The sequence below is a fragment of the Narcine bancroftii genome, chromosome 11 (genome assembly GCF_036971445.1).
Source record: "Narcine bancroftii isolate sNarBan1 chromosome 11, sNarBan1.hap1, whole genome shotgun sequence".
Lineage (NCBI taxonomy): Eukaryota > Metazoa > Chordata > Chondrichthyes > Torpediniformes > Narcinidae > Narcine > Narcine bancroftii.
Window position 1 is genome coordinate 94,977,907 of NC_091479.1, and position 23,332 is coordinate 95,001,238.

The window sequence follows — 23,332 nt, forward strand, 5'->3', positions numbered from 1 at the left end:
GCGTTTGACTAAATTAAATCCTTGTGCAGAAAAGGTAAATTGCAATAGTGCAGACAGTCCTTTTATGCTGTTGGAGCAGTCCATGATGTATCAAGGGGAGGTTCATGAGTTTGATGGCTGTTGGAAAGAAACTGTGTTTGAACCTAGATGTGCTAGTCTTCAGGCTTCTGTACCTTTTGCCTAAAGGTAGCACTGGGATGAGTTTCTGACCAAGGTGACAGAAGTCCTCTATGATGTTGGCTATCGTTTTGAGGCAGCACCACACATCGATGTCTGCAATGGGTGGGGAGTTGAAGCCGGTGATCAACTTGGCCATGCTTTCTCCTTACTGCTGCCTTCTGCGTTCCTGTGCAATCAAATTCCCAAGCCATGCTGCGGAGTATATGTTCCACGGTGCACCTGTAGTAGTTTGATTGAATATCCATGGACATGCCTTCTTAGTGTGTCTCACAGTTAGTTGCCTTGATGTGCTGGCTCCTGGAAAAGTCTTCTGAAATGTGGACTCCTGGAACCTTGAAGGTCCTGACTCTCTCCACCTCTATCCCATTGGTACAGATAGGTGCTTGAGCCTTGGCCTCTCTTTCCTAAAATCAACATTAAGCTCCTTGGTATTGGTGATACTGAGAGCAAGATTGTTGTTTGGCACCACCCAATCAGGTTCTCAATCTTTATCCTGTATTCATCAGTTGGAGCTAGAGCTGAAATTGGCAGATAAGTTGTGGTGGAACATGATACTAAAGGCATGTTTGGGCATGTCCTCCCTGGGCTGGGCAGGCTGGCCCGCCTTCTATACCTGTAGCCCCTTCCCATAAGATCCCCTAATAAAGGCTGAGAGCCTTGGACATGAGCCAGTAGCATGTAGAGGTATGCGTGGGTTTTCTGATTAATAAAGCCTTTGAATGCTTGATTCATGTCTGTGGGTCATTGATCGCACTACATAAGTCTCAGAGGTATTTATTTGAAATAAAATTGATTGACTATGGTGAAAAGCAGAGAGAGTTATGGCAAGTAAAAGGAAAGGGGTATAAAGATGGTAACAAAAGTGTCAGGCAAAACTTAGTGAAATTATTCGAGGAATAAAGGACAGCAGAAAAACACCAGTGCAAATCTCGCAGATACACATCGCCATGAAGTAACATCTGTCTGTCCTTGGCCTCCTCCACTGCCAGGTGAGGCCAAATGCAGTCTAGAAGAGCAGCACCTCATATTCTGCTTGAGTAATCTACAATCCAATGGAAAATGAATGTTGAATTCTCCAATTTCAGCTCACCCGCTACCCCTCTATCTCATTCTCCCTCCTTCTGATTCTCCCAGTCTTTCCAAATTATCCCCCCATTCCTAGTCCCCATTATATAGTTTTTTTTTCCCCATTTCCCCATCTCCTGCAATTAACTATCGCCCACCCATTCCTTCTGCTGGCTTCTCCAATCCCTTCCCCCAGGGTTTCCATTTTCCAACCAGGATCCACTCTTCACCTCCCTTTCTTATCAGATTCTCTCCTCCCAGCCTCTGTTGCAATCTCTACCCTTACTTTCCCCTCTTAACTACCTGCTGATCAATCCCTCCTCACTCAGATCCATCAATCACTTTCCAGCTGTTGCCCCAACCCTCCCCCTCACCTCTTTCTATTGCTATCTCCCTTCTACTTTTTCAATCCACATCTCAACACAAACATTATATGTCCATTTGCCTCCACAGATGCTGCCTGGCCCACTGAATTCCTCCAGGAGCTTTTTTTTTGTGCTAGTTTAATTGGATGGACATTCTTAATGTTACTCAGTGCAATATTAGACTTTTTTGAAAAATTATAGAATCAAGCAGCATATCCACGCAGAGGTGAGAAGTCCAGAAGGAATTATAGTCCCAATCAATAGTCCCTTCCGATTACCAAAGTAAAGGCATGCGGTTTGATTTAATGGTCTCATTTATTATTTAGAGTCATGACACATTGACTTATAATAAACCAGGCACTGTATTTATCATCATTTATTGGAAAAAAAAAGTCATGACATATATTTAAATTGCCCGTCATTTTCCAACTTAGATGAACATTAAATAAAAACTCAATTGAGTATGAAGAAGTAAGATACTCATTTAGTTTAGCTCACTGTTATGATTCAGGTATGGGATCAGTACAGTCCACATCGCCTGTATTAATTATTGAGATTCCTTCCCTGTTGGCAAACAGTTTAAAACCAACTTACTCTCACTTTATCTTTACCCAACATTCCGACAATTTGCCCAGTGCCATATCGTATTGAAAATGAGCTTCCTTTGGGGGAATATGTTGATGAAAAGAATGACTGAAAGCGTTGATGTGATTCTGCAAAGAGAAATGTCACAGTGGGTAGTTAGTATTTTCATAATTCCTTGTTGGTTATCCCGTTGTTCTGATCTTAACCTGTTATGGTTGACTATAATTATTAGCATTAGATTTTTTTTTAACATGATCTTAAGTTCAGGGAGTATTTATAATAATACTTCCCTTATGACTCTTTAAGGTAGAGGTATATAAATAAGGCTGGGAGTGAATAGGTTATTGTGGGTAGTTGAGAATCTGGAATCTGCATTACAATCACATTGAGTGACACTGCAAGCTTGAGGGGGGGGGGGGGGGCGTTGAAAGGCCTATTTCCGCTCCTAATTTGCTTGTTGCTATGTTCATTGACACCTTTAGAAATTAGGGAAGTAATCAGCACTGGAATATTGTCTGAAGATCCAAAGCGAATAGCCCAACAATGATGACATATCATTAATTTGACTGCTTTGCTGGCACCATTTCCAAGAATTCTTTCTTTGGCTTGGCTTCGCGGACTAAGATTTAGAATGAAATAATCTTACATTGGTTAAAAATAAAATAAATTTTTCACATTAAAAATAAAAATAAGATGCAAATAAAATAATGATCTATATTATTAAATTAATATTCAGTTCATAAAAGATCAAAATAATTGGAAATTGCACCATTTAATTCCTGGGTTATTTTTTAAATGAAAATTAATTAGGTATTTTTCCAAATCTTATCAGATTTATTAACAGAAAATAGTAGCTATAATTGCAAATCAGGTTCATGATTGGGTGTATGTCACAGTAAAACCCCTGGTATCCAGCACCTATGGGGATTGATAGATGCCAGATAAGTAAATTTTCCAGTTGCTTGAGATTTCTCAATGCACGACTGGCGAACCTGTGGTGAAGCGCGCCAATTTTAAACTTCCATGTTTTTTACCTATTTATTTTCAGTGATTTTTTTTTTTCTCTTTTTGCCAATTGCTTAAGGCTGCCAGTCACTTGAATTCCAAAAAAAAACAGGGGTTTTACTGCAGAACAATTCAGGTGGAAATGGGCAGAATTTGAGTGAATAAAATGTAATCTACCAATACGCACAAACACAACTCATCCTTCTCTACAGGATTTCTGCCTGTTAACAAAAACGACAATTCTTTGCACGCACTGCAGATTTAGATAAATAATACATGATGTTTTAAACAGGGCAGCTTAAAAAATCTTTAGATTCTCTGTCCAAACTAAATTGTTGGATTCCTCTGATAATTAGGACTTTTCTTTCAGTGTATTTAAAGTCCTTTTTCTTCTTTGGGATTGTGGTGGCCTGCTGTAGGGGGGAACTTTTGTACCTGCAGGAGTGCAAGGGCGTCAGGACAACACCTGGCGGGCTGTCAATAAGACGACCTGAATGGATCAAGCCCCACCCAGTCAGGTGTCAATCACCCTCCGGGATATAAGCCTGCGTCGGCCTCCAAAGTCGGAAGTCTTTGTTGATTAAAGCCTGTTGTACAGTCTTTACCTTGTGTGTGTCTGGGTCTGTCTAACGGCACACCACAGGGATCAAGAATAATTTGCTTGCACTCAGATCTGTAGGATCTGAGATGACTGATGAAGCCAGTATGAGAACCATAGGCTCTTCCTAGAGGCACCTAACTTCCCTCTCCATTCACAGAGCCATTCTCCCTCCTCCATTTGCTGTTGTGCCCTCCCTCCCTCATCCACCAATTACCTCTTGCCTGTGCTTCTCTCCCTGCCGCTCCCCCTCACCATCTTATCCAGGCACCTGCCTACATACCTTGCCCGAAATATTGGTCGTGTATCTTTATCTTTGCTATATAAGGTGTGCTGTTTCACCCATTCAGTTTCTTTGGCATTGTGTTTTTGGTTCAATTATGGCATCTGCAGACATTCATGTTTTACTAGATAGTTTGGGAAATGGTTCACCTTCAAACTGGCCTTCAGCATGGTCCTGCATCAAAGGATTTGAGGTTCTCAATACATCTCAAATTCTCCTTCACTGTTTTGAGTAGTCACCACTCCAGAGTTTTTTAAGGTGATTTTGAGAACTCGAATTATCCTCTTCCTCTGTTCATCTGGTGATTTCTTCCCATGACAGAACAGAGAGATTCCTTTGAGAATCTGATGTCTGGCATCAGAATGACAAGGCCTGTCCAATGGAATCAACAGGATGTTATCAGAGTTCAATGCTCCAGATGTTGGCCTGGGAGAGGACTCTGAGATTGGTTTGCTTCTCCATTCAATGAGACAGTTTTGTGGAGAGATCATTCTCTAATGCTTTGGGCCACCTGAAAGCACATCTGAGAGCAGAGATCCCTGCAGCCTGGCAGGTCACAGATTCTGTACATTTGAGCCTCTTCTTCTGACTGATATCAAGGTTTGTAGACTTCAGAGAGACCTGAAGGTTCTGTGCGCAGTTTCTCGACCATCTTAGGGTTTATTATGGGTGGAGGTTTTGGGGATAGAGAGCCTGTAATGATTTTGTTCAGGTTCATAACCTGATCTCTATATAAATTGCTTGACACCTGTAGCTGTTTTTAAACAAAATCATAAAATGCTGGAAAAATTCAGCTGGTCAGGCCGATTCAATGGGAAGAGAAGCCGTGCTAATGTTTCAGGTCAAAGACCATTCATCAGAATTCTGTTTCATTGAGTTCAGTTTGATCAGATTCTACATTCGAAGAAGTCTTAGGAGATTTGACATGTCATTGAATACTGTAATGAACTTCTACAAGTCCATGGTGTGAAGTGTACTGACTGGTCATATCATAGCCTGGTTTGGAAACTCGAGTACCCAGGAACATAGAAGTGGCAAACCTAGCCAAGTCCCTCACAGTCACTGCCTTCCCATCCACTGAATACATCTGCATGAGATACTGCCTTATAAAGGCAGCCAACATCCTCAGGAACCCCTATCACTGTGGTCACAACCTCTTCTCACTGCTATCTTCAGGCAGAAAATACCTGAAAACCAATACTTCTGGGTTCAAGAACAGTTATTTCCAACAGCAATCAGCTCTCACACCTCCCCATACTACTCTATCCATAATCACAAACTATCTCAGGTCCACCCAAACATCTGTCTGTACTGTTGAAACATTTTTTTTTTCCTGCACTAACTGCAATTGTGAATACCCCGCTTTACGAATACTCGAATTATGAACATTTGCTTTTACAAAGAAAGCTGTGTTTGCTTTTATGTAAGGATTTGAATGGGATTTTGCTTTTACAAAAATAGCCTCCAATAGCAATGAATGGGTCTTCGCTTTATGCCATTTCGGCTTACGAAAGGTTTCATAGAAACGCTCTAGTATACCCATGTATATTTTGCTTTTGTTTTACATTATCATCTCTTTTTTCTGTCGGGCTACATTGTGGTAATTTAGTTTCTCCCATCTTAGTTGGTGTCCTTTATATGCCTCTATGGTTGCAACAAGTAAGAACTCCAATACATTTGGTGCATTGTGCATAGGAATATCAACTCTCGTCTCATCTAAACTGACTTTTATTGATTTTTCTTTGACGAACAAGAGCATTGAGAATTACAGAACCAAGTTTGTTTGACGTAATTAGATCAGCGGTCATCTAATTGATTGGCACCATGGGTTTGCAGAACTGATTGGCTGATAACTGTTTGTAACAAGAAGAAAAATCAACATAAATATTGCAAGCATATAAAAAGAATTTATGGAGTGAAACATGAAAGTCTGTAGACATCTGCCTGCTTTTTGCTTATGCATTGAAGAAGGCCTCAATTTTGGTGATGTACCTTTACCTCCTATGGACACGACGAGACTGGCTGAGATCCTCCGCCGAAAATAATTTGTGACCAATCCACAAAGGCGGCAAGCAGTGTTCTGACAGCTCTCTGAATAACTAGGATTGTTTCTATAATAACTAAAGGGCAAGTTGTCTGTGTAACCACTTCATTGCAAATTATTTGTTTGATGCTGTGTCTACTGGTTAACCCAGCAACATGCTGTACTGTACCTTGACATTCCCATTCCACATTAGGTTGTATTGTTTTATCCTTTAGAATAGGACCTGTGGTTTTACTCACTGCATGCGTCACTGATACAGTAGGCAGAAGGCACCCAGAGATTAGATGAGCCAGTGTCGAAGACTACAGTGAATGTCTGTGGAGGAGTTCCAATACTAATCTCTCCATAGTATTGTGCCTATGTTTTAAGAAACACAACAGAGTTAAACTTCAGCCATCCTTGTCACACTTCCAGTCATTTATATATCCCAAAAATCTGAAGATCATTTTCTGATTGCTACTGAGCAGTTTCCTAATGTATTTATCCCACACTAGCACCTGAATCCTGCTGTTGACATTATTTTGCACTCACATATCATTCTCGGATTGATTCAGTGGTAAAACAAAAAAGTCTGCAGAGACTGTGGTTGAAGTAAAGACAAAATGTTGGAGAAACTCAACATGTTAAACAATATATTTCATAGAGCAAAGATAAAGACACATAACCGTTTCAAGCTTGATCCCTTCATCAAGGGATCAACGACCATTCCACTCACCACCATTTAGGGCCCAAACAGTCCTTTCAAGGGTACCAACATTTCACTTGTGTAACTGCAGGAGATATCTACTGCATCCAGTGCTCCCATTGTGGCCTTCTCTACATCGGGGAGACTGGGCATAGATTGGGAGATTGCTTCACTGAGTCCCTTCTCTCTGTCCACATCAGTAACCTGGGATCTCCTAGTGGACAGCCATTTCAATTCTGCATACCAATCCCATGCCCTGTAAATTGGAGGCGCAACACTCAATTTTCCACCTGGGCATCTCCAGCTGGATGACATCAACTTTTCCAACTTCTGCTAGCCTTTTCTCCATTCTCCCTCCCTTCCCTATCCCTTTGTCTTCTTTCCTCCAGCTCTCCACTGCCTTCCCTCTCCATTCACAGAGCCATAGTCCCCCCCCCCCCCACCCCCCTCACCTGTTTGCTGGTGTGCCCTCTCTCCCTTATCCACCTATTACCTCCTACCTGTAGGACTGTGCTCCTCCCCTGCCCCACCCCACCCTCACTATTTTGTTTGGGTACCTGGTGACATTTTGTCATATCTTGATGAAAGGATCAAGCCCGAAATGTTAGTTATGTATCTTTATATTTGCTCTATAAATGACACTGTTTGAGCTGCTAATTTTCTCCAGCATTGTATTTTTACTTTTAATTCAGTGGTGTAGATTTCTAACTCAAGACTTACAGGTAGTTGTAAAGTGATCGTTGCTTGCCAAATAAAGAAATGCAAAAATATGGCAGCTAATGTACAGCGACGCCCTGACAAACCTGAAAATACTTTTTCCCAGCCTCTGGGCATGACTGACCTGGTTTGACAGATGGATTACTTCCTGAGTGCCTCATGAATCCTCAGCTGAGGCAGCCATCTGTCTAGTCTACAACTGCACTGAGTGAACTGAATACTCCAGGTCTTCTGCTTGACAGGGTCCAGCAGCATCACTGGGTCACAGTGGAGCAAAAACAGTAGCCGTGCAGAGACTCAAGACAATAGGTTGAAGAGAGGGGGCCAGGTGCAAAGCAATGCCCTTGTGATTTTGCATTTTTGAGCACTGGGAGTATTATACTACAAGGAATTGGTTGGGAAACCAACCCCAAGGATTTAATTTTCTGAGAAGCTATTGATTCCTATTAAACTAAGGTTATGCAATTATCAAGTGAATTACACTTTCATGCACCGTTTGAACTGTTATGTCAAAAATACATCCCTGTCAGGACTTGTCAGCCTCAGTCTCAATAAAGGGTCCCCATCTGAAATGTCAACCAACCATTTTGCCCACCCACCGAGTCCCCCCAGCTTCTCACCGTTTGCTCCAGGACTCTCCTCATGAAGTATCTCTGCCTTTGCTTCACTACCCCTACAGCAAATAAATCCTTTCTTAAGTAAGAAGACTAAAACTACACGCAATACCCCAAGTATGTTGTCATGCATGTATTTTCTTTATTTACAACACGGTAGAAACTGATTCCAGCCATTTAAACCCATGCCACTCAATTACAACTAAATTAACCTGAAACCCTGGTATGTTTTGGACTGGCCCACGGATCTATGCTGCCCAAATAAACCCACGTGGCCAATTGACCTAGTAACCCTGTATGTCCTAAGAACATGGGAGGGAACCATAGCACTCGGGGGACACCCACACAGTTACAGTGAGAACTAATAGACAGCAGCGGATTTGAACATAGGTCGCTGGTGCTGTAACAGTGCTAACTGTGCTTCTATTAAGAACAGGGTAAAGTTATATTTTAAATTGAAAAAAAATATTCATTTGAACTAACGATGTATTGTCAAACTTGGCTGCAACAATATAAATTTAAATTTAGACATTCTGCATGATAACACGGTCCATGTTGCCCAATTAACCTACACCCCCAGTGTTTTTTAAATAGTGGGAGGAAACTCGAGCCCCCGTGGAATGTACAAACTCCTTACAGACAGTGAGAGATTCAGACCCCAGTCCCAATCACTAGCAACTGTAAAAGCATTGCACTCACCGCTATGCCAACTCACCGCTGCCCTAGACCAACCGTGCCACCCACTATTTAGTTACTGCACTTCCAATGAACAGTGAGCAGAGAAAGCAAAGGAGGTAAGTAGGCACAATTATTGCTGAAAGGCAAAAGATGCGAGAAGAAGAGGCAAAGGGTTCCATTATAAGATTTACTGCAGTTGGTGAAGCTTTAAAAGTCAAAATACAGTTTAAGTACAGTATATACTCGTGTAATATTAGAGTTTTTTGGACCAATTTATCAGGTCAAATTTGGGGGTCAACTTTTACTTGGGTCATACTTTTGACTGCAGTCAGTATCTATGACATTCAATGTGCTTGGATGGCCGGGACTGGGTTCAGATGGGTGGGCAGCTGGGGCCTAGGGGAGAGTCTGTGGTTGGGGGGTGTCAGGAGCTCAGATGGGTAGGAAGTCGGGGTGTTGGAACCTTGGATGGACGGGCAGCCAAGGTGATTGTTTGCGGTCGGGGCATCGAGATCTCGGATGGGTAGGCAATCGGGGCCAAAAATAGGTGGGGTCGACTTATTACACAGGTCATTCAGAAAACATGCAATTTTAGGCGCCAAAAAAAGATGGGGTTGACTATTACATGAGTCATGGTCCATATTTCATCACTCTGGGAAATTAAATCGCCCTGAGTTTGGCTGAGAGTTGTCCATACAGAATGTTTACCTAATCCTCTTTCCTTTCCGATATTTCTATTTTTAATTTTAAGTCTTTGATATATTTGTTTTCATTTTATCTCTAGTATACGTTGAGGGAAACTTACATCCATGTAATTTGATAAATGTTCAGAGGTGACACCAGAATCTTGAGTCATTACCAATCCAGAGGGATAGCAGCTTTTGTATTTGTGGGTGAATGCATTTACGCTGTGGTTCACCAGAAATTCTTGAAGTTCATTGCGTTCTCTCAGATACTTTCTTATCGACTTGAAACGGGTTAGACGTATCCTGTAAAACACATTTAATATTTCGAGTAAGTACATCACATTATTTGTTTTTAAGTGCCGAACTACTGGCAAGGGGCAACAATCTGTAAAATTATCTCAGTTCCTCTCGCCACAGAGGCTGCCTGGCTGGCCGAGTAGCTGCAACATTTAATGTATGGAATGGCACTGCGTACGTCAAGAACACTGAACAAGCCGATTCTGACCAGGTCTTCTTGGCTGACGAAGATTTCCAACAGTACCTGATGGAATGGTCTTCTGTGAAACAAATCCACCCTTAAAAAGAAAAGACACAATGCTGGAGAAACTCAGCAGGTCAAATCATGTACTTTATGTAGCAAAGATACAGAACCAACACTTCAGGCTTGAGGGTTTCATCATAGTATCAGCCCTCCAGGAATAAAAAGGGAGGTATTGGGGATCAATTTCTGGGTCTTGAGATATCTTAGCTTTTTCCAAGCTAATATTGCTTCAGAGTGTTTCATTTTTGGTTATCCAGTGCAGTCAATTATTCAGCTACTGGTATGCACCAATGATGTACCATATATACTCATGTAATATTAGAGTTTTTTGGACCAATTTATCAGGTCAAATTTGGGGGTCAACTTTTACTTGGGGAGGAGGAGTCACGTGATGGAATAGTGGCCGGTAGGGAACTCCAGCCCTCTCCAGAAAAGTAAAAAAGATAGAGAAAAAACAAAGTCACAAACATAAAAACCATAACAAAGTGAAAGTAAAAGTGTGGAGAAAATGGCAGCGAAGAAAGAAAAATCAAAAACAATGAGAAGAAAAGAAGAAGGAAGGACGTCGGAAGAGGAAGGTGAAGGCCTTACCGATACGAGGAGGCCCGCCGTGGAGAGAGAAGCCCGCTCCCTGAGGTCAGTGGAAGCCCCGAACTCAGGACTACAAAAATGGCTCACGGAGCCAAACAAAAGTGCGCAAGACAAAAATAGCACTGACGGGAGGGGGGACCAGCTGAGGAGTAAATCTCCACAGCTGAAACAGACAACTACAACACAACAGTAAGAGGAAAACATAGAAAATAACGAGAATAAAAATAAGAAATCAAAGAAACAACAGATGACCAACCCAGAGGAAGAAGACCAACACCAAGACACTTCTAATAAAAATAAGACGACCAAAAATACCCAACAAAATAAAACAAACAACCTAAAAAGAAAACCAGAAGAGACAGAGGTAAAGGACACAGATCCTGGAATGGACTCAGAAGAAGAGGAGGAAGAACACAGAGAAATGGAAGATGAAGGGAAGGGCAAGTACATGGATATTTTTTTTTAAGAATATATGGAAACAGTAAAAGAATGGCAGTCACAAGAATTCAGTGAAATAAAAAGAAGAATAAAAAGTACAGAAGAAAAAGTGAATAGATTAGAGATGATCATGACAGATATAGGAAAAAGAGTAGACAAGGTGGAAGAACGAGAAACAGCCATAGAAATGGAAGTAGATGACTTAAAAAAGAAACTAGAAGAATCTGATAAAAAAAAGTTAGAGACACAGGAGCTGTTAGCTCAGAAGATAGATATAATGGAAAATTATAATAGAAGAAATAATATAAAGATAGTGGGCCTTAAGGAAGATGAAGAAGGCAAGAATATGAGAGAATTTATAAAAGATTGGATCCCCAGGGTCCTAGGGAGACCAGATTTACAGGAAGAAATGGAAATAGAAAGGGCACACAGAACATTAGCCCCTAAACCACAACCACAACAAAAATCAAGATCCATTCTAGTAAAATTCCTAAGATATATAACAAGAGAAAATATATTGGAGAAGGCAATGAAAAAAATAAGAGAAGACAAAAAACCACAGGAATACAAGGGTCAAAAAATTTTTTTCTATCCAGATATAAGCTTTAAACTCCTGAATAAGAGGAAGGAGTTCAATGTAGCAAAAATGACCCTATGGAAAAAAGGTTATAAATTTATGTTAAAATACCCAGCGGTACTTAAAATAGTTATTCCGGGGCAGTAAAGCAAACTATTCTCGGATCCGGAAGAAGCACGAAAATTTGCAGTACAACTACAAAACAGACAAGAACAAAATGACAACAAACTATATGTATGTGTGTATGTATGTATATATATGTATTTATATATATGTGTATGATATATATATATATGTATATATAAAAAATAGAGTATAGGTAAGAACTAAGAAGGGAAAGAAAGGGAAGAAAGGAAGTAAGGAGGGAATTAAGAGAGTGACCTTTGTTATATATGAAGATTAAAATCTTTTCTGGGGGGGCTGGGTGGGGGGGAATAACAGTCACTGCGAAATCAGTTGACGCGAGCGGATTCGCAAATCCAAATGGAGAGGGGAGATGTGGTTGCCCGACAAGGGACAAAGGGCAACTCAGAAACGGGAGGGACTATTGGGGTTAAAGGAATCTTAGATATGAGAATAGTTGAAATATTTTATGTTTTAGAAATGTTGTCTTATAATGTGTTCAAAAGAAGAAAGCAGAAATGTATAAGAAGGGAAGGTGGTGATGAGGAAACAGAAAGGAAAGATAAACAAAGTATGAAATGGCTATGTTCAACTATATGACTTTAAATATTAATGGAATACATAACCAAATCAAAAGGAAGAAACTGTTAAATTTATTGAAAAAAGAAAAAATTGATATCGCATTCGTACAAGAAACACATTTAACTGAAATGGAGCACAAGAAATTAAAGAGAGATTGGGTAGGACATGTAACAGCAGCATCATATAATTCAAAAGCCAGAGGAGTAGCTATATTAATTAATAAAAATGTACCAATCAAAATAGATGAGGAAATAATAGATCCAGCAGGGAGATATGTAATGATAAAATGTCAGATATATTCAGAATTTTGGAATTTACTTAATGTATATTCACCTAATGAAGAAGATCAAAAATTTATGCAAGATATCTTTTTGAAGATAGCAGATACGCAAGGGAACATACTAATAGGAGGGGATTTTAACCTTAATTTGGACTCAAACATGGATAAAACTGGAAAAAAAACTAACAGAAAGAACAAAGTAACCAAAGTTATAATTAAATCGATGCAAGAAATGCAACTTTTGGATATATGGAGGAAACAACACCCAAAGGAAAAGGAATATTCATATTATTCAGGTAGACATAAAACATACTCAAGGATAGACCTATTCCTGTTATCAGCCCACATTCAAGGGAGAGTTAGGAAAACGGAATATAAAGCTAGACTATTATCGGACCACTCACCCCTGTTATTGGCAATAGAGCTAGAGGACATCCCACCAAGAATGTATAGATGGAGATTAAACTCCATGCTACTTAAAACACAGGATTTTGGAGAATTCATTGAATGACAAATTAAAATGTACTTTGAAATAAATACGGAATCAGTGAAAGATAAGTTTATACTATGGGACGCAATGAAAGCATTCATCAGAGGGCAAATAATAAGTTATGTCACTAAGATGAAGAAGGACTACAATCGGGAAACAGAACAGTTGGAAAGGGAAATAACAAATATAGAAAAAGAATTAGCAATAAAGGAAGATACAACTAAAAGAAGAGAATTGGCAGATAAAAAAATAAAATATGAAACATTACAAACATATAAGGTGGAGAAGAACATAATAAAGACAAAACAGAAATATTATAAGCTGGGAGAAAAAATGCACAAAATTCTAGCGTGGCAGCTTAAGACAGAACAAACTAAAAGAATGGTATTGGCATTAAGGAAAAAGGACAAACAAATTACATATAATCCAACGGAGATCAATGAAAACCAGGGAATTCTACGAGCAACTATATCAAACTGAAAACGAAGGGAAAGAAGACAAAATAGATGAATTTCTAATTAAAATTGAACTACCGAAATTACAAAGAGAGGAGCAAAATAAATGAATAAAACCATTTGAGGCAACCAGAATGAAGGAAGGAACAGAAGATCTTTTGGTTATGCAGAAGAAGCAGGAATCTGTTGAGCCAGAATCTCTTCCAATTGAAAAGATTCTTGTGAATCTTGAATCTAAATTATCCTATACAATGCAGGGATTATCCAAGATTATGACTGAACTTGGTACTAGGTTTAATACCCTGGTGAAAATACATTCTCAACAGATGGCTGAGTTTGGAGCTTTTAAGCTTGAAGTGAGAGATAAATTTAATTCGTGTGAAGAAGATATAGATGAAATACGGGATCAAGTTCTTGATGTGACCAAAATGGTTGAAGACTTACAAACTCAAAATAAAAATGTGGTGAAAAAGATTGATTATTTGGAAAACCAATCCAGACGGAACAATATAAAGATTATTGGTTTGCCGGAAGGTATGGAGGGGCCAGACCCAAGAAAATTTTTTACTGAATGGATTCCGCAGGTGCTGGGTCAAGAACATTTCCCAGAAGTTATAATACTGGAACGTGCTCACAGAGCTTTGCGTAGAAGACCTATTTCAGGTCAAAGTCCAAGACCTGTTTTGGTTCGTTGCTTGAATTATTATGACAGAGAAATAATTTTACGAGTGGCTATTAGAAATGCACAACAGAGAAAATCACCCTTAATGATTCAAAATAATCGAGTTTTCTTCTATGCGGATTTGAGTCAAGAGGTTATGTTCCAACGACGGGAATTCAACCCTGCTAAAGACTTGTTGTAGAAGAAAGGTTATAATGCAACCTTTAGATATCCAGCTGTTTTGAAGGTTTTTCAAGATGGTTACCAATCAAAGTTCTTTGATTCTCCAAAGGAAGCTATAGCATTTGCTCAAGAGCTGTCAATCACTTAGTTTCAACAGAGATATAGTCCGCCGCGATATCCAAGGAGACAAGAGATGGAAGAAAAGAGCCGTGCTCCAAGAAGGAATGGTCGTAATGGTGACTCGGCAGTTGGAGCTGATTAAAAGAAGAGTTGTCCTTTTTTTTCTAATGCTTTTTTTCAAAAAAAAAAGGGATATTAAATAATGATGATGTTAGTTTAAGATGAAGTGAGAGTTGGGGGAGAGAACTGGATAGGCACTATTTTCTGAAAGCCATCTGCTACGTGTGGTTATCTCACACCAATTTTTTTTTGGGAGTTACCGCATTGCGCGGTTTAGACGGGAGGGGGTATTTTTAACCTCCTACCCGTTTTTTTTCTTTTTTTTCTGTATTATTAGATTAAAGAGTGAAGGGGTTTTTTTTGTTTAAATAATAAAAAATTTTTTTTTCCTTTTTTTTCTCTTCTTTCTTTTTTTCCTTTTTTTTGATCGTATTAAGAGAGGGTAAGGGGGTAAGAGTTGTTTTTTTTTTCTAACTGTTGTAAGACATGTCGAAATTTAAATTTGCTTCTGTTAATGTTGAGGGTTTGAATAATCCTATAAAGCATAAGAAAGTACTTGCTTATTTAAAAAAATTTAAAGTAGATGTGGCCTTTTTACAGGAAACTCATTTGACAGATAAAGAACATTTGAAACTTAAGCGGGACTGGGTTGAACAAGTCTTCTATTCTTCATTTAATTCAAAGGCAAAAGGAATTGCGGTTTTGGTACATAAGAATTTACCGTTTCAATTGCAAGACGAGGAGAAAAATGGTGGAAGACTACTTAAGTTGAATTGTATGATCTCTAATGAAGCCTGGACTTTGATTGTTGTTTATGCTCCAAATGTTGAAGACACTGCTTTTATTACAGAAATATCTTTATTATTGGGACAAGCTAATTCCAATGTGATGATTGGGGGGGATTTAAATATGGTATTAGAACCGTTATTGGATAAGTATCCAAAGGTAATTAAGAAATCTAAGATGGCGATACATATGGCTAATATGATGAAAGATTTGAATTTAGTTGATATTTGGTGTAGATTTAATCCTACACAGAAAGACTTTTCTTTTTATTCTTCTCGACATAATTCTTTTTCAAGACTTGATTATTTTTTAATTTCGGCACATTTACAGGATAAGGTTATATCTGTGGATTATAAGGCACGGACCATTCATTGTTATTACTGGAATATCAAAGTTCTCAAGTTACACAACATACTTTAAGATGGAGATTTAATACTATGTTACTACAAAAGCCAGAATTTATTGTTTATTTGAGAAAACAAATTGAGATTTCATTGCTAATAATGTTCACTCTGTTTCTGATCAGTCTGTTTTGTGGGAAGCAATGAAAGCTTTTTTACGAGGTCAAATTATCAGTTATGAATCCAAACTGAAGAAAGAGAGAGTTAGAGAAATTGAGGATTTGGAGAAGAAAATAACAATCTGTGAAAAAGAATTTCAAAAGAAAGCTACTGAATTCCAAAAGATCCAATTAACTAATTTAAAGTTGAAGTATAATAAGTTACAGTCATATCGATTTGAATGTCTGTTGAATCGTTCAAAAAATAAATTTTATGAATGGGGTGAGAAAGCTCATAAAGTATTAGCTTGGCAATTAAAAAAAGAAGTTATCTAGGATTATACCAGCTATTAGAAATAAATCGGGTATTACTTTTAGTCAAAAAGAAATTAACGATGAATTTTGTAATTTTTACAAAAAACTTTATTTGACTGAATGTAAAGAGATAAAAGAAGATGCAATAGACTCTTTTTTGAAAAATATTAATTTACCACAGTTATCTCAAGAAGACAGACAAGAGTTAGATAAACCTTTGACGGATAGTGAAATTGAAATGGCTATAAAAGATATGCCAAATGGAAAAGCGCCTGGTGGAGATGGTTTTTCTATTGAGTTTTACAAGACTTTTTATGTTGATATATCTTCCTTATTTAAGAATGTAATACAACAACTTTATGATACTTTTCAATTACCTGAGTCCTGTTCTAATGCTATAATTACAGTTATACCAAAAAAAGATAAAGATCCCTTACAGGTAGCTTCTTACCGTCCTATATCTTTGTTAAATGTAGACTATAAAATAGTGGCTAAAGTTATGGCTAATAGGTTGGCTCAGTATTTACCAAAGATAATACATCGTGATCAAACAGGTTTTATAAAAAATAGATATGCTTCGGATAATATTCTACGATTAATTACTTTGATAAATAGATCTAAATCTCAGAAGAATTATCCAATGGTGGTTTCATTGCATGCAGAAAAAGCATTCGATAGAGTAGAATGGAAGTTTTTATTTAAAGTACTTGAAAAGTTTTCATTTGGTCTCTCATTTATTGGTATCATTAGGGCTCTGTATAATGGTCCGAAAGCTAGAGTTGTTACTAATGGTTTGCTTTCAGAATCCTTTAATTTAACAAGATCTACTAGACAAGGATGTCCATTATCACCCACCTTGTTTGCTTTAGTTATTGAACTTCTAGCACAATTAATACGTCAGAATGATAGTATCAAAGGTATGAGAGTCTTGAATGAAGATTATAAAATAAATTTATTTGCGGATGACGTTTTGCTGTATTTGGTGGATCCTGATGCTTCTCTGCCAGCACTTCAAGATTCCTTAGAGATTTATGATCAATTATCTGGTTATAAGGTTAATTGGACTAAAAGTGAAATTTTATCAATTAGTAAAGATGATTATTCAATGTTTAGAAATATTACGAATTTGAAGTGGATGAAACAAATTAAATATTTGGGAATTAATGTTAATACTGACTACCAAAATTTATATTCACTTAATTATCTTCCTTTAATGAAGAAGATTAAGGCAGATTTAGTTAAATGGAAAGATTTACCTTTGGGTTTATTAGGAAGAATTAATACTATAAAAATGAATATTTTTCCTCGTATACAATATTTATTTCAATCAATTCCTTGTTGTTTACAAAAAAGATTATTTAAGGATTTATATAAAGTAATTAGGGATTTTTTGTGGAAAGGAAAATTTCCTAGGGTGGCGTTGAAAAAATTGATGTGGGATTTTCAATTTGGAGGGTTACGGCTACCTAACTTTCAATTTTATTATGAAGCAGCTCAATTTAGATTTCTTAACGCATTAATGGCCACACAAGATACGCCTAGTTGGGCACAGGTAGAATTGGCAGTTATTTCTGAAAAATTTTCGAATGAATTTTTATTTCGATGGAATAAAAATTTGTTACGAACTTATGATGTACCAATATTGAAACATTTAATGAATTTATGGACAAGTAAATTACATAAAATGGGATTGAAAATAAGTGGTCGGGAAGACTACCATTATATAATAATCAACTTGTTCCTTTCACGGTATCTAATACTATTTTGAAACAATGGGAGGAGAAAGGAATACATAATTTATCTGACTGTTTTTTAGAAGGTCATTTTTGTTCTTTTTTAGAATTGCAAAAGAGATTTGATATAAGTGGTTATTCTATATTTGTGTATTATCAGTTAAGATCTTTTGTAAAACAGGTATGCGGTCGTCAAATGAATTTTCTGTCTGAAACTGATTTTGAGAAATATGAGCTCTTATTTCCAAAAAAAGGGTTATATATCAGGTTTGTATCATATTTTGTTGGAAAGTGAAAGTAAAATAGATTGGGGTAAAGATAAAGTGAAATGGGAAAAAGATTTAAGTTTAACAATAACTGAAGAAAATTGGTCTGAAATCTGCCGTAATAGTGTTCGAAAATTGATTAATGCTAGATTGGCGATGATTAATTATAGTTTTATACATCAATTATATTTAACACCCGAAAAATTTAAAAAATTTGGTTTTAGTAAGTCAGATCTTTGTTTTCGTTGTGATCAGGTTTCTGGTACTTTTTTACATGCTGTTTGGTTGTGTGATCGTTAACAACAATTTTGGAAAGGTATTCAATCTGTATTTAATAATCTATATAATCTTCATATTGTATTAGACCCTGATATATTTTTATTAGGGAATATGCAACCGTTGATTGATTTAGAATTAGATAATTACCAGATCTCTTTTATTTACTTAGCGCTGGCAGTGGCCAAGAAATGTACAGTGACTACATGGAAGAATAGAAATGTATTGTCTTTAGATAGGTGGTATTCAGAGATGAAGTTTTGTTTGGTTATGGAAAGAATATCTTTTTCTATACAAGATAAGATGTCTTTTTACGAGTTAAAGTCGACCCCATTTATTGATTATATACAATTTAAATAAGTTTGAATTAATCATTTTTTTCTTTAAAAAAACTTTTTTATTATATTTTTATATATATATATATATTTCTTTTTTCTTTCTTTTTTTAGTTTTTTTTATTATTAGTTGGATTTTTTTGTTTAAGTTCTTTTTGTTTTTGTTTTTTCATATATATTCTTATCTTATAAAAAAAATTTGGATTAATAATTAATACTTAATTAATATTTTTTTTGTTTTTTTATACATATCGATCTTTTTTTAAGATATATGTTCTTTATTTTTTTTATTATACTAATGGTATTAATTCTTCACTCTTTATCATGGGGGTGGGGGGGGGTTAGGGGTTAAAAATAGTTTTTTTTTAGTCTTAGTTTTTAGTTGTTAGGGGGAGATGCCGAGATTGGTATTGTATTAACTATGTTACTTTGTACTTGTATTACTTTATTTTGTATTTTTTCTGTACGTGAATTACTTACTTTCTTCATATGTTAAAATTAATAAATAAAGTTTCAAAAAAATTTAAAAAATAAAAAATAAAAAAAATAAAACCATTTGAAATAGAAGAATTACAGGAGATATTAAAAAAACTACCGAACAATAAAACACCAGGAGAGGATGGATTCCCAATAGAATTCTATAAAACATTTAAAGACTTATTAATTCCTCCCCTCCTGGAAGTAATCAACCAGATTGATAAAACACAAAGCATACCAGATTCATGCAAAACAGCAATAATTACAGTTATACCAAAGACAGGGAAAGATCCACTTGCGCCAGCATCATATAGACCAATATCTCTACTTAACACAGGTTATAAGATAATAGCTAAACTATTAGCAAACAGATTGGCTGACTATATACCAAAAATAGTAAATCTAGACCAAACTGGATTTATTAAAAAAAGACGAACAACAATTTATTAACTTAATTCATGCAGTAGAAGGAAATAAAACTCCAACAGTAGCGGTTGCTTTAGACGCAGAGAAGGCCTTTGACAGAGTAGAATGGAATTATTTATTCAAAGTACTACAAAAATTCAGCCTACCAGAGAAATATATTCATTGGATTAAAGCATTATCTAAGGGGCCATTGGCGAAAGTGACAGTAAATGGATATATATCAAAACAATTTAACTTAAGCAGATCAACAAGGCAGGGATGTCCACTATCCCCCTCACTGTTCGTGCTAGCTATAGAACCACTAGCAGAACTGATAAGAACAGAAAATAAAATAAGAGGGATAAAAATAAAAGAGAAGGAATATAAAATCAGTCTATTTGCAGATGACGTTATACTATACTTAACAGAACCAGAAATATCAATAAAAGAATTACATAGGAAATTGAAGGAATATGGAGAAGTATCGGGGTACAAGATCAACACAAATAAAAGTGAAGCAATGCCAATGAATAATGCGGATTTCACAAAGTTTAAGAAAGAATCGCCATTTAGATGGCAAACACAAGCCATGCGATACCTAGGTATACAACTAAATAAAAACCTTGGCCATCTATATAAACTCAATTACCATCCATTAATGAAAAAATTACAAGATGACTTAGAGCATTGGAAAGACTTACCACTAACACTGATAGGAAGGATAAACTGTATTAAAATGAATATTTTCCCAAGGATACAATACCTATTTCAGTCATTACCAATACACCTAACAGCAAAATTCTTCAAGGAGTTAAAGAAAATAATAAGGAAATTCTTATGGAAAGGGGGGGAAACTGAGGATAGCACTAGATAAATTAACAGAATAGTACAAACAAGGAGGCTTACAACTACCAAACTTTAAGAATTATTATAGAGCCGCACAATTAAGATACCTATCAGATTTTTATCAAACAAGGGAAAAACCAGATTGGACCAGATTAGAATTAGATAAAATAGGGGAGAAGATACCTGAACATATACTATATAAATGGGATGAAAAATTGGTGCAACGTAGGAATTCACCGGTATTGAATCATCTGCTCAACATTTGGAAGAAGATTCATGTAGAAAGGAATAAAACAAATTACCAACTACCAAAACTAATATTGACACAAAATCAGCTAATCCCTTTCACAATAGATAACCTTTCCTTTAGAGAATGGGAGAGAAAAGGGATCAAAAGAATAGAAAATTGTTTTTCAGGAAATAAATTATTATCTTTTGAACAAATGAAAGACAAATATAATATAACTCACGATACAATGTTTGCATACCACCAACTGAAAACCTACTTGAAGGACAAATTGGGAAACAGTCTGAGGTTACCAGAAGGAAGCAATTTTGAATATGTGATTACAAACACAATGATAATTTAAAAATTTGTAACAAACATGTACATCAAACTGCAAGAAAAGGAGAATGAGGAAACAAACAGTAAACCTAAACAAAAATGGGAACAAGATCTAAACATAAAGATAAAGAATGAAACATGGGAGAAGCTGTGCTCCGGAACTATGAGTAATACAATAAACATGAGGTTACACATGATACAATATAACTGGATACACAGGCTATACATCACACCTCAAAAGTTAAATAAATGGGACCCAACAGTATCAGACAGATGTTTTTGCTGTAAAAAGGAAACGGGAACAACAGTTCATGCAATTTGGACATGTGAGAAAGTGGAAAAATTTTGGGAAGATCTAAACCAGATATTAAATAAAATCACAAACAGCAATATACCAAAAAACCCAGAGATCTTCCTCCTAAGTAATAAAAGAAACAAAGAATTTGGACTCGATTAGGATGGAGCACAAAAAAGATTTGTTATGATAGCCCTAGCTGTAGCAAAAAAATATATTATGTCAACCTGGAAATTAGAAGACAACTTGAGAATACAACAATGGTACATAGAAATGAATAAATGTATTCTATTAGAAAAATTAACATATAATTTAAGAAATAACATTACAATATTCAAACAAATATGGGAGCCATACATGAAACATAATAGAGAAATCCTACCATGGACATCTACCACCTAAAATGACAGAAGGAGAAGATAACGAAAAGAACTGGCTCAGTAAAATTTCTTGTTTATTTTTATTAAGTGACAACATTGTTTAACGGGTTTAATGTATCTTATAGATTGAACTTCAAGTAAATGGGGAAGGGGGTGAGGGAGGGAGAGAAGGGAGGGGGGAAAAAGGGGGAAGAAAATGACACTGTATATATTTAAGAAGAAAAATGTCTGTATGTATCTTGGCCAATATGGTTATAGTGTGAAAAATAAAAAAATTTTTAAAAAACTTTTACTTGGGTCATACTTTTGACTGCAGTAAGTATCTACAACATTCAAAGTGCTTGGATGGCCGGGACTTGGTTCAGATGGGTGGGCAGCTGGGGCCTAGGGGAGAGTCTGTGGTGGGGGGGGGGTGTCAGGAGCTCAGATGGGTGGGAAGTAATCCCTCTGTCATCGGTACTCTGTAATTAGTAAGGGATTGCTTAAGGTGGTAAGTGAGTGGGAAGGGAAGGTTGAGAATCACTGCTCGAGACCCAGTTGTTACTGAAGTATTTTGCTTGAGAAAAATGGTCATTGGCCCATTTCCTTTGGAGTTATGAAACCATGCACATAAGAAGTCAATTAGGGACAATTAAAAGAGTGGTTTTCAAAGTTTTTCTTTCTACCCACATACCACCTTAAGCAATCCCTTACTAATCACAGAGAAAATATGGGGGGAAAAAATCAATGGCTCAAGCCAGTTGGTTAAGCACAATATTCAAGACAAGGAGAGAAATGCTACAAATACTGAAGAAGTCACATTGCTTCTGCAGCAAGAAAAATTGATTATTAATTTTATTGCTCAAAGATTCTTCCGGATAAATTGAAACTAAAGCTATTACCAGCCACAGCCACTTCATTTATTTCATCAGAATGTATCACATTGCACTCTTCACTCATTTTGGTTTTAGTTCAGATTTACAGCATTTTATTTTAGTAACACGTTGCCTTGATGTAAAACAGTAGTTTTCAAACTTCCCCCCTTAACTTACATTCCACCTTAAGCAATCCCTATGCCGGATTGCTTAAGATGGCATTGTGAGTGGGGGAGAATAGGTGGAGAACCACTGCTCTTGACCCAATAGTTACAGAAATATTTTGCTTGAGAAATGTTGTCATTGGCCCATTTCCTTTAGAGTTATGAAGCCGTGCACATAACAAGTCAGTTAGGTAACACTTTAAGCAATCCAATCCATACTAATCACAGAGCACTTATGGCATAGGGATTGCTTAAGGTGGATTGTGAGTTTAGGGGGCGCAGCTTGAAAACCATTGATGTAAAACATGCATCTGCAACTTTATCAAACTCTTACATCAATTGATACCCAGAATTATGGATGGTAACTTCAACCAAGACACGTTATGTGCCAATTGAATCTGTTTTGAATTTCCAAGTGTACATTTATGTTAGATAGAATGCATAACCTGCAAGCTCCACATTTATAATGTTACCATTATGAATGTCTTAAAAATTAGATTTTGTCCATCTATCTCCAATGATGCCCACTT

The 23,332-nt window shown here is 36.7% G+C and overlaps 1 protein-coding gene across 2 annotated transcripts in view; it reads right to left on the minus strand.

Moving 5' to 3' along the window:
- The window catches only part of LOC138746158 (uncharacterized), a 41,946-nt gene that overhangs the window by 9,059 nt on the left and 9,555 nt on the right, over positions 1-23,332 (minus strand). For both annotated transcript variants that reach the window (XM_069904079.1, XM_069904078.1), the window contains exons 3-6: positions 9,981-10,080; positions 9,625-9,808; positions 6,365-6,482; positions 2,205-2,323 (exon numbers count right to left, since the gene is read on the minus strand). In XM_069904079.1, the coding sequence (XP_069760180.1) occupies positions 2,205-2,323; positions 6,365-6,482; positions 9,625-9,808; positions 9,981-10,080 (521 nt within the window). The remainder of the gene's footprint in view (positions 1-2,204; positions 2,324-6,364; positions 6,483-9,624; positions 9,809-9,980; positions 10,081-23,332) is intronic.